This window comes from Saccopteryx bilineata, chromosome 1 (assembly GCF_036850765.1).
Source record: "Saccopteryx bilineata isolate mSacBil1 chromosome 1, mSacBil1_pri_phased_curated, whole genome shotgun sequence".
In the NCBI taxonomy this organism is placed as follows: domain Eukaryota; kingdom Metazoa; phylum Chordata; class Mammalia; order Chiroptera; family Emballonuridae; genus Saccopteryx; species Saccopteryx bilineata.
The window spans coordinates 138,998,624-139,010,675 of record NC_089490.1 but is presented as its reverse complement, the minus strand read 5'-3'; the positions used below and the strand labels follow the sequence as shown (position 1 = coordinate 139,010,675).

General features: G+C 42.4%; 1 protein-coding gene across 3 annotated transcripts in view; it reads right to left on the bottom strand.

Annotated features, from left to right (window-relative positions):
* The window catches only part of SLC18A1 (solute carrier family 18 member A1), a 29,138-nt gene extending 19,562 nt beyond the window's left edge, over positions 1–9,576 (bottom strand). For 2 of the 3 annotated variants that reach the window (XM_066253263.1, XM_066253264.1), the window contains exons 1-5: positions 9,401–9,576; positions 7,407–7,652; positions 4,805–5,162; positions 4,161–4,219; positions 330–413 (exon numbers count right to left, since the gene is read on the bottom strand). In XM_066253263.1, the coding sequence (XP_066109360.1) occupies positions 330–413; positions 4,161–4,219; positions 4,805–5,162; positions 7,407–7,530 (625 nt within the window). In that variant the 5' untranslated portion in view covers positions 7,531–7,652; positions 9,401–9,576. The remainder of the gene's footprint in view (positions 1–329; positions 414–4,160; positions 4,220–4,804; positions 5,163–7,406; positions 7,653–9,400) is intronic. The other variant, XM_066253265.1, reaches the window with a different exon arrangement.
* Between the last annotated feature and the right edge of the window lie 2,476 nt (positions 9,577–12,052).

Below are 12,052 nucleotides of genomic sequence, written 5' to 3'. Positions count from 1 at the left end.
TATAAAATGGTAAGAGGGGACAGAGGCAAGATAGCAGTAGCGTTAAGTAAAAGCCTGGCCTATTCATGGTTTACAGCAGGCTTGCTCTGACTTGAGCCAGCTGCCTCTAAACATTATCAGAGGAAGTTATGTCTAGCTTAGGAACCGATAGGCACTGCCAGCAACTCTATAATTATCTTGGTTTTGAATTACACTTTCTAACTTTTAGGATATTTTCTTTTATTTTTTCATATATATCTTATAATAGGACCTGCAGGTAGGAAGAGATAGTAAAAGAGGCGGTGTGTACGTGCGTGTGTATGCATATGTGTGTAAGATGTCAGTGTTACCTGCGACAGATGAAAATGAAGAGCCAATGCCTTGAAGGGTTCGAGCCACAAAGAGCAGGGTGTAGGTACCAGCAAAGGCAAACACTGTGCAAAGAGAATGGTGAGAAGGCTCCAGTCAGCCCACTGCCTCTGTACCCTGGCCCCCAGAAAACCTGCCCGTGCTATTGCAAATATGAGCCATTGTGCATAAGTGTTAATAAACCACGCTTGCTGCTCCCTATTTTTGGAGTTTTCTTTCTAATGCCCCACTCCTTAATCAGAATTGTATTTTAATTGATACGAAGACTGAGAAACCATAGAAGCACGAACTAATTCACCACACAGGAGAAGGAAGACTGGGTTTCCACATTTCTTGCCCAAAGCCCAAAACATCCAACATTTCACCCCCTGGAATCAGGGCTGTCTAAGAAGCCCAATGCCCTGGACTGGGAACTTGTCCTTAAACCCTATTTCTGGATCTGCCATATGCAACCCCCAGACTTGACTTTTGCCATTGTTGGGCCCCATTGGGTCATCGGAAAGATGGGGATAAAAAGCTATGTGCACTTGAAGGACCATAGGCCTTGGGTAGATATTAAAATAGTATCTTGCCATCCAATCAGATCCTTCCCCTAACTTATATTAGAAGGTCTTTCTCTCTCTCTCTCTCTCTCTCTCTCTCTCTCTCTCTCCATAAGATACACCTGACCATAAGACACACCTAGGGTTTTGTTGGGTTTTTAAAATTATTTATTTATTTATTCATTTTAGAGAGGAGAGAGAGCGAGAGAGAGAGAGAGAGAGAGAGAGAGAGAGAGAGTAAGGGAGGAGCAGCAGGAAGCATCAACTCTCATATGTGCCTTGACCAGGCAAGCCCAGGGTTTCGAACCAGCGACCTCAGCATTTCAGGTCGAGGCTTTATCCACTGCCCCATCGCAGCTCAGGCTAGGAGGTCTTTTTAGTCAAATCAAATCAGTGAGTATTTACTAAGCAATACTGAGCTTGCAGCTGTGCTAGACTCTTAGCAGATGTGAAGTAAAGAGACATTCAGTTTATGCCCTTGAAGAGGTTTAGTCTTTTAGAGACTAACATACACAAAACTGAGAACCAAATAGAAATATGTTATCAAAAACTAAATTACAAGGTGGGTGTTGGTGGTAGGATTGGTAAAGGCAGACTATCTCACCTCTGGTTCCAGGGCAATGCCTCTGAAAGACAGAAGACTGCCTCCCAGAGTGTCTGCATCAGCAGAATTGGAATTCCTTTTCCCATTCATTACAGCTGTCTCTGCTTGTTTGATATCTTCTAACCTCCCCTCCGTCCCAACATGACTGCACTGTCTCCCAACCATGCACCTGCTTGGTCTCTCCTTGCCTGGCCTCCAGTGCCCTCTCCCAGGCCTTCTGCTTTCCCATCTGTTCAAGATTGGCTCTTTCTATATCCTTTACCAAGTCTTCTCAGTTTGCCCGGTTTGCCCAGAGCTTTCTTGGTTTTAAAACCTCTTGGGTAAACTCCTCAATCACAGGCAAAGCAGGATGATTGGTCACCCTGTTTAGGAAGACCAAAGCAATTTCTTTTTTACTTTGCATCCCTCACACAGGCCACCATTTAGCTCCTAATTACATCACATATGGTTCCCTTAGACGGGCCCCTAGAGCATGGTAATGGGCAGCAACAACCTCTTGTTAGTATTTTTAAAATCTGACTGAACGCTATATAGGAGACCCTAAACACCAAACGTTTGCTAGAATCAGGCCAACTGAAGTATAACAACACTGGCTATGGCATGGAAACAATAATTACTATGTAATACATAAAGTTTGATAGATTTTTTTTTATAGAAAAAGCTTTATAAAAGTGAGTTCTTGGCAGAGAATCAGGCCAGGACCTTATTGTAAAGACTATGGGATCTTCTAGCATTATTTTATTCTAAACGGTATTTGTCAGTTCTCCCCAGAGAAGCACTGAAATCAAAGGCTCTTATGACTTTGATTAAATTTAGCTTAAAATCCTAGCTTTTGAAATCATCTCTCTCTCTCTCTCTCTATCTATCTATCTATATATATAATATATTATATAAAAATATATAATATACTCTATTATATAAAAATATGTATAATATACATTACATTAAATATATATACTGTAATATATAATATGATATATATTATATCAAATAATTATAGCCTTTCCCTTGGATAATCAGCAACCCCTGCAATGACAGAGGACCATAGTAGGACTTGACTAATGATCACAAGGTTTGGACCTCTAGCAGGCTAAAGATAACATGTTGACCTTATATTTCAGCTCCTGAGCCCTAAGGTGGAACAACCTCCTGGCTACTTTCCCATGAAACCAAACAGAGAGACATTGAAATAGACCTTCGAAATGTCCTCAAGATCTGAAGAAATGGTTTAGTACCCTCATCTCTGACCAATCAGCTTCCAGCATGACCCTGAGCCCCCTAACCCACAGTGCCTTGTGACTTCACCCCGTATAGCTGTAACCTACATGCCAACAGAGTTCAGCCTTTTGAGCATTGGTTTCCTGTTCTCCTGGGGGGCGCTATTCATAAGAAAATAGACAATATTTCTGCACTGCAGTTCTCGGTGTTTAGAGTTTGGCTCTGCTTGTGCTGAGTGGGCTGACCCTTTTTGTTCGGTCAGAGCATCATAAAGTCCCAGGGAACTGGGCACGTGTCCTTTTATCCTTCATGTCCCTTCAGTAGCTTTTGCCATCAAGGCATACATGTGTGCTCCATCAATTTTGGAGAAATGACCTATGTTTTACTTGAAACAGCGCAAATTATTCATTTTAAATTAACTGTTTAGCATAAGCTAAGCCTCTAGAAGTTCAGCAAACATTTTTAGCTTGAACATCCTCCTGTTCTTTGATTCAGCTAGGACTGTCTCAAGTAAGCTCCGTTCCGAGACAGAACGTCATCCAGCTCCAGCACTCAGCAGCCTTCCAGCCCTGAATGGGACGCCCTCCTGCTTGCTAAGCACAGGTTGAGAGGAGTCCAGCCCTGTGCTAGAAGGGAACATTTGAGAAGAAGCAATAAAAAATAGCAGGAAAGTAACAGAAAGGCGATTTAAAAAACCCAGGACAGATAAGAGGGTCTGTTGTTCGGGTCGGAGGCAGCAGAGGCACCAGGAGCCACCAGTGGGTCCACAGGCTGCTTTCCCAACATCAACCCCACCCCGTTCGGTCCTTATTTTAATTCTCAGGGTCAATGCCCAGGCATCTTCTTTTTCACTTACTGTTCTTATTTCATCTTCATTTTATTAGGAGCATTTATCAGATGCTGGATAGATTGTCTTTCTCTTTCTCGTTTCCTTAGTAAATTTATTTTCCTAAGTTAGAGCATTTCCTGACCTTTCATGTTCTTACTTGAAGGCAGTAGACTTTGGGGAGTTTTCTACTTGCTCTTGCTCAATTTAGATTCTTTGTTCGTTGCCCTTTACCTTTGCATATCAAAATATTATGATCTCTTTCCAAAGATGCAAGGTCTGTACTGAACTCACTCAAAGGCTACAAATACACACACACACACACACACACACACACACGTGCGCGTGTGTGCGCGCGTGCACAGTAAAACAACCTTCACAATTTTCCCCAGCTGAAGGAAGTGAAGTTTCTGTTCTTCTATAGCAGAATACACAGAATATACAAACTCCAACTAGACTGAGTTGCCATGATTACTCTAGTCCCCAAACCAAACACTGCAAAAACATTTCAACAGTATCCTAGGCCACCTAGCTAGCTTGGCCCAGCTCTTTTCACTGCAGAGCATGTGATTGATTCAAAGGTCATCAGTGAAGGGAAGAAAAGAGGAAGCCAATTACTTACTAACTGTGGAGAGAAACATGATGACAAAGCCAGCAAACATGGGAATGTGATATCCAATCCTAAAAGGGAATTAAAAAAATGCAGTTCCAATAGGCATCCATGCACCTGGGCTATATATTTGCATGTGATTGGGAAGAAAAATTCAGCTATTTGGTACATGGTAAAAGATGTCTCTGAATACAGGTATAGAGAATGAATAGGATGTGTGAATGTATAAAAGCAAATAAACAAACATGGAAAACCCATAGGCCAGGGCCCAAATCCTCTTTTCTGGAAAGGATAGCCTAGTCAGAATGTATACCCCTTTCAAAAAATCAGGATAATCCCAAACACAACTGCCAAGAAGCCAGTGCTCCAGATCACAGTAGACCTGTTCCAGTCCCACGCTTCTACTGGAGCCATGTTCCAGGGCACTAACAACAGTGGTATACTTCCCTTCACTGGCTCTCTTCTTGGTACTCAGTAGTCATTCTGTCACTAGGAATATCTGAATCCCATAGCACTTCATCAATATCATGCTAGCTTTGGGGGTAACCAGCTTTCTAACAGCTGACTATCCTGGGATGCAGACAAGAGAGTTTTTGTTTTATTCCTCTTCTAACCACCTCTAGGATACCTGAGCCCCTGAGCACCCACTGAGATACCTGTTGGTGAGGGGCCCCACGAATGGGTTGACCAGAAGTTGCATCAGAGCCTTTGAAGCAAATAGAATCCCGACTCGTATGTTCTCTTCCTCCAAGAACTCTGTGTCTTGCAGGCAGTTGTTTTTATGGGATGAGATGGCCCCAGAGACTGGAGGAGGGATGGCACCAGAGCCATTTGTCGATGCTGTGCCACTGGGTGTGCTTTCTTCAACATTCATGGTGTTGTTATCAAAGAAGGAGAAGACAGTGGAAAAGGCAGAAGTGAGGGCATGCTGGGAAGTTGTGGCGGTGCCAGGGTGCAGAGAGGTGTTGACTTCTTTGAATTCTGTGGCATATAGGAAGGTGGGCACAATGGGCACTGAAAGTCAAGGACAAGTGGTGAGGACTAAGGACATAATGTCTTTTTACCACTAGTCAACTCAGGGTCATTGTTATGAGGTTCAGTTTCATGCTCAAGGCTGGTGTCTAAGTAACATGATTTGAAGCCCACTAAAAAGTTGTGCCCGCCCACATTACACTATTAGCTAAAGTATCTAAATTCTAACCATCCCATACAATCGGTCCTCATTATTCATAGATACCATATTGGCTAATTCACCTACTATTTAAAAGTTATTTGTGATTCCAAAGTTAATCCTTGCACAGCTGATATGATTTTGCGTGGACACACGTGCAGGGAGCAGGGAAACTTTGAGTCACCAGATGCTCACTTTCCCAGCCCAGCTGAGGTTGCACAAGGTGGGCTTTTCTTTTTTCTTCAGCGCTTGTGCAGAGACTGCAGAGTGTGAGGACAAGAGGAGAGGCCAGCGCAGGGCCAGGGGCTCTGGCCCTGGGCCAGCTGGACAGAGCTTTAATCCCAACTGTGGCACTGGTTTGTTAGTGATGTGGCCTCAGACAAGGCACTTGACACTTTGAACCTCGCTTTCTCTTTTGTAAAAAATAAAATAGAGATACAAAGAACAAACTGATGGTTGCCAGATGGGAAGAGATTTGAGGGAGCTGTGTAGAAAAAGTGAAGAGATTAAGAAGTACAAGTTGGTAGTTACAAAATAGTCATGGGGATGTAAAGTACAGTATAGGGAGTATAGTAAACAATATTGTAAGAACCAAGCATAATGCCAGGTGACCAGACTTACTGGGGGATCACTTTTTAAATTACATAAATGTATAATCACTATTCTGTACACTTGAAATTAATATAATATTGAAGATCAACCATAATTGAAAATTTTTTTAAATTAGAAAATAAAAGAACCTACCAGGATGCATTGTTTTTAGGATTTAAGATGAAATCTATATGGCACCGGTGTATATATATTTCCCTTAGGAGCATATTTGGCATCAGCTAAATTCAGTGTTGGCAACAACTTTGTTTATTTATTTTTGAGAGTCAGAGAGAGGGACAGATAGGGACAGACAGGAAGGGAGAGAGATGAGAAGCATCAGTTCTTCGTTCAGCTCCTTAGTTGTTCATTGACTGCTTTCTCATATGTGCCTTGACTGGGAGGCTCCACCTGAGCTAGTGACCCCTTGCTTCTGGTTTAAAAGCATAGATTTTACCCAAGAGGTGTAACATGTTAGCACTCATTTAGATATTGGTACAACCAAATGTCAAGATGAATAGACCTCAATTAAAATGAGCAGAACATTGAGGGAATGAACCACAGGGAAGGCAGGTTTTGGTAGAAAGCTGGCTGTCCATAGAAAGTATGTTATTTCGGTAAAGCAGAAGTGGGGAAGGCAACATGGTGAGGAGATGCGCCCTGTCCCGGAGGCCCCCGGAGGCCCCCGGAGTCGTTAGCACCCTGGGAAGACAGCACAGTTCTGACTCCAGTCAGCTTCTTTTTCTGGTCAGCTACTTTGTGAATCTCCTTTTCTTTGAACCTCTGGAGCTTTCAGCATTGGTTGGTAAGCTTCAGACTTCATTTCCTGCTGTTTCCTCCAATTCCTAGCAACCTCTGTTTTCCTTCCTTCCTTCCTTCCTTCCTTCCTTCCTTCCTTCCTTCCTTCCTTCCTTCCTCCCTTCCTTCCCTTCCTCCCTTCCCCCTCCCTCTCCCTCTTTCCTTCCTTCCTTCCTTCCCTCCTTCCTTCTTTCCTTCCTTCCTCCCTTCCTTCCTTCCTTCCTTCCTTCCATCCCTTCCCTTCCCTTCCTCCCTTCCCCCTCCCTCCCCCTTTCCCTCTTTCCTTCCTTCCTTCCCCCTCCCTCTCCCTCTTTTCTTCCTTCCCTCTTTCCTTCCTTCCTTCCTTCCTTCCTTCCTTCCTTCCTTCCTTCCTCCCTCCTTCCCTCCCTCCCTCCATCCTTCCCTCCCTCCCTCCCTCTTTCCTTTCTTTTTAAAATTTATTTATGATTTTAGATAGAGAAGAAGGGAAAAGAGAGACAGAAACATCAATCTGTTTGTGCCTTGACCAGGGATTGAACCAGCAACCTCTGCTTATTGGGACAAATGGCTCTAACCAACCAAGCTATCTGGCCAGAGTAGTGTCTGTGCATTTTCAAGCATGAAAGGAAACAATCTAAAGTCCATCCACTGTTGAAGGCTAGAAGGGTGTGTGTTGCCCAGCCCAGAGCAAAGTACCCCCAACACAGAGATCCCAGACGTACCCACTACAGTGAGCAACATGTTGTCCAGAAGGAGAGCCACAAACACCACCACCAGCACCAGCTTCTGGGACTCCCTCCCCTCCTGCAACACATGCTGAGGGGCATCCCAAACTGCCCTGAGCATGGTGAGGACTGGGCAGGGGCGTCTTCTCCTCCAGGTTCTTAGGAACAGTCTTGTTACATCTACAGGTCTTCTGCTGCCTTTATACAGTAGGGGAGAGAGTCTGCCCAGACCAGTGGAACTCACTATTAAAATAAAAAGTACAGAGTTGCAGGTAGTAGGACAGTATCTGAAAACTTTTCCATGCCTGTGTCTCTGTTCAGTTCTTATACAGCTTAATAACTCTGTCTGGTGCCTGCCAAGTACCCTCTTCTTACCAGTTTTTTATACCAGAATTCTACCTAGCATGGATGAGAGTTCTGTACGTCACCTCGCTGTTTCTCGAATGTCACACATTTGCCCATCATCTCAATGGTTATGTCATATCTGAGGACTACTTACACTATTATTTACTCACTCTTTTCTTCTATGCCCATTTTAAAAAACAACACTGAAATGCTTGTTTTTGAAAATGACTTCATGTGCCATGCCCAAAACAAATGATGATCTATGTCGACGTATCACACAAAAATATCTCATGTGTGGCAAGGGTGACTCATGCCGCCGACTGAGAAACAGACTAGGACCAATTCTTCACCTCACAAATGAGAAATCCAACACTATAGGCTGGGATTTGTCTCAGGTCACACAGTGAGTGTCCAATTGGAAAGAAACCCCAAGCTTTTTAACTTTCAGGATTGCACCCCACCACCTCCCCCTTGCTCTGTGGTACTAGAAGCACTCCTACCCTTTTTTTTATAAGCTATAAATCCCTGCTCAGAAAGATGTGTTACTCTGTGTAAATATGATTAACTTCCACAATTAGTTTTCTCCTTAAGATTTCATGCCATTAGCCAGTATTAACTAACAGTACTTAGCTATACTTCTGGTAATTATCGCTGGGAAAAAATTTTATTTTCTTTTATATGGCTTTTGTTATGGTATCAACAATACCAATAGTATAAATTTTGGAATAGATGACTGCCATGAAATGCATGAGGCTCTAAAAGTCGTATATCCTTTGATGTGGTAAATCTACCTCTAAGAGCACAGCCTAAGGAAATGATCCAAAGTGCAGCCTGAGATTTAGGTTTAAAATTATGAATTCCTGAATTATTTATATGATACATTTTAATGGTGGAACATAAACAGCCTTTAAAATCATGTTTTCAAACAATGTCAATAACTTAGAAAATACTTTTAACATAATGTTAGGTTTAAAAAAGGATATTACATTATATTCATAGCTTGGCCTCAGTTACATAAAAAAACTTATTTGCACATTTTTAAAAGTCTAGAAAGATACCCAAATGTCAGCTATTATAATTAATTCTTGAATTACCTCTTTTTTTCCTTTATGTAGTTTCTAAATGTTTTATTATTAACTATTTTCATAATACAAGAAGTAAAAAAATGTTAAGTATTTATTATTGGGGTTTAATAGTCAGCCTCAGGTATTGGAAATATCCCAAGTAACGAGCTATCTGTTTTCCTCTAAGACCAGGGCTGGAAGAAAATTATCCACACGACAATTCTAAGTCAGTAGGAGGTCCACTCTGAACCAAACCCCCATGTAAGCTTTAACCAGAAAATCCATGCAATCACTTAAGATCCTGTATAAATAAGGCAGTTCTAAATACGCATGTAGTTGGACTACATAAGGGAGGAAATAAAGAGACTAAAAGGAAAACAAACAAACGAAACTAAAAGATACAAAATGGCTTAAAATAGGTAATTCTAAGGATAGACCAAAAAATACCGAACAACAAACAAACCAGACCAAGCCAGAAATTTGCTAATTAATCAGCAGTAAACTTAACTTCAGAATCACAATTCTCTGTTGAGAGCTACAAATTACAAGGAAGAGTTAAATCTGTCCAGAGAAACTCCTTACCTCAGAGCCTATCTTGTGTGAGGTCCTCAAGCAGATATTGGCAGCTGTTAGCCCATCAGTGGGGACTCTGTGCTCTGAAAGCGGATGTGCTGATGGATTTATTGCCGCTTGTTGTCTGAGGAAGCCTTTTGTCTACAAAAATTTAATTGGAACCTCCAACAGGTTTCATTCAGACCCTTTGCTCCCTGCGTCAGCGGCAGGCAAGCAGGACTGGAGAGAATAAAGGGAGAGGAGAAATGATCCTAAGCAAAGATACACAGGGCTGCGCTGTTTCCCGCCTATGCTTATCTGTCATTGAACTCTTTAGCTCTTGCCTGAGTCTGAAAACAAGTAGGAGGACAAAATGGAACCAGAGTGCAGTTCCTGTCCCTTGCCACTTAGTCCAAGAGGCTCCCATGGCCCCAGGTGCTGTCTAGAAAGAAACAAATCCTAGCATATCTATAGGATATATATATAATAAACCAGTGGTCCCCAACCCCCGGGCTGCGGACCGGTACCAATCCGTGGGCCATTTGGTACCGGTCCGCAGAGAAAGAATAAATAACTTACATTATTTCTGTTTTATTTATATTTAAGTCTGAACTATGTTTTATTTTTTAAAAATGACCAGATTCCCTCTGTTACATCCGTCTAAGATTCACTCTTGATGCTTGTCTCGGTCATGTGATACATTTATCTGTCCCACCCTAAAGGCCGGTCCATGAAAATATTTTCTGACATTAAACTGGTCTGTGGCCCAAAAAAGGTTGGGGACCACTGTAATAAACTATTCATGTTGTTCTCATGCCATAAAAATTCAATGTCTGTGTCCTCTGTAAAGCCATAGATTGTGCACTAGCATCTCAATACTGGCTCAATATCCGACCCACGGTAGCCTCCAGGAAACATTTCTTGGATAAATAACTAGACTGATGGCTACACAAGACAGTATGGTTCATTGTGGGTTCTTGGAATGGCTCTATAGGTCTATATTTTTCTGATATTAACAGTGGGGCAAAGACCATAAACAATTCACAAAAACGAAAATATAACTAATAAGCAAGAGTAGAAGCAGAGGTATCCTAACTGTGGAACTGGTGGGAACCTCCTAATTGTATGCACTAACTTAGGAACTTTTGATTTAGGGCTAGCAAAGAAAGAAAGAGCTTTAAAGAAACCTGGAAAGAGAAACAGGGGAAGGAGGCAAGGACATTAGGGGAGTATATGAGTTTCCTATGGCAGCTATAACAATGGCATTAATAGAAACAGCAGCAACAATAATAGCCACCACTTATCAAGCACCTACTACCTATATGTCAGGCATCTTTCTAATACATGAATACATATAGTATATATAATATATATTATACATTATATATATATATATGTATTTTAGTCATCTGTAGTCACGCTAGTATTCACAGGTAAACCAAGCCTGGGGTGTTCTCACAAATGCCCATCACTATTAATAATCAGAGTGTTGTCTATTAAACAGAAATGAGCTCTTATCTTCCTCCTGTCTAGCATTAATTAATTAATTAATTAGTTTATTGGGGTGACATTGGTTAATAAAATTATATAGGTTTCAGGTATATACTTCTTTTTTTCTTTGTATTTTTCTGAAGTTAGAAGCAGAGAGGCAGAGAGACAGACTCCCGCATGCTACCGACTGGGATCCATCCTACATGCCCACCAGGGACAACACTCTGCCCATTTGGGGCATTGCTTCGTTGTGGCCAGAGCCATTCTAGTGCCTGAGGTGGAGGTCAAGGAGCCATCCTCAGCACCCGGGCTGACCTTGCTCCAATGGAGCCTTGGCTGTGGGAGGGGAAGAGAGAGATAGAAAGAAGAGGGGGAAGGGTAGAGAAGCAGATGGGCACTTCTGTGCGCCCTGACCGAGAATCAAACACAGGACCTCCACATGCCAGGCCAACACTTTACCACTGAACCAACTGGCCAGGGCCTCAGGTATATACTTCTATAATAAATCATCTGTATATTGTATTGTGTGTTCACCACCCCAAGTCAAGTCTCCTTCCATTTATGCCCTCTTTAATTTCTTCTACCTCCCCCAACCCCCTTTCCTTCTTATAATCACCATACTGTTGTCTGTGTTTCCTGTTTAATTTTTTTTTCTGAAGCGAGAAGTGGGGAGGCAGAGAGACAGACTCCCACATGTGCCCAACCGGGTTCCACCCGGCACGCCCACTAGGAGGCAATGCTCTGCCCATCTGAGGCATTGCTCCTTTGCAATCAGAGCCATTCTAGCACCTGAGGCTGAGGCCATGGAGCCATCCTCAGCGCCCAGGCCAACTTTGCTCCAATGGAGCTTTGGCTGCGGGAGGGGAAGAGAGAGACAGAGAGAAAGGAGAGGGGGAAGGCTGAGAAGCAGACAGGTACCTCTCCAGTGTGCCCTGTCTAGGAATTGAACCCAGGACCTCCACATGCCAAGCTGATTTTCTACCACTGAGCCAACCAGCCAGGGCCTCCTGTCTAATTTTTAAATGTTAAAAAACCCCATTGACTCTTATCAAATGGAAATTTGTATGCACTATTAGTAGCTATGCAAGTAGATGTAATTATTTTAGAAAGTGGTTTGGATTACTATCTTTTGTCCTTTTTTTTTTTTTTTTTTTTTTTTTTGGAGTGAGAGAAAGGGAAATAGACAGATTC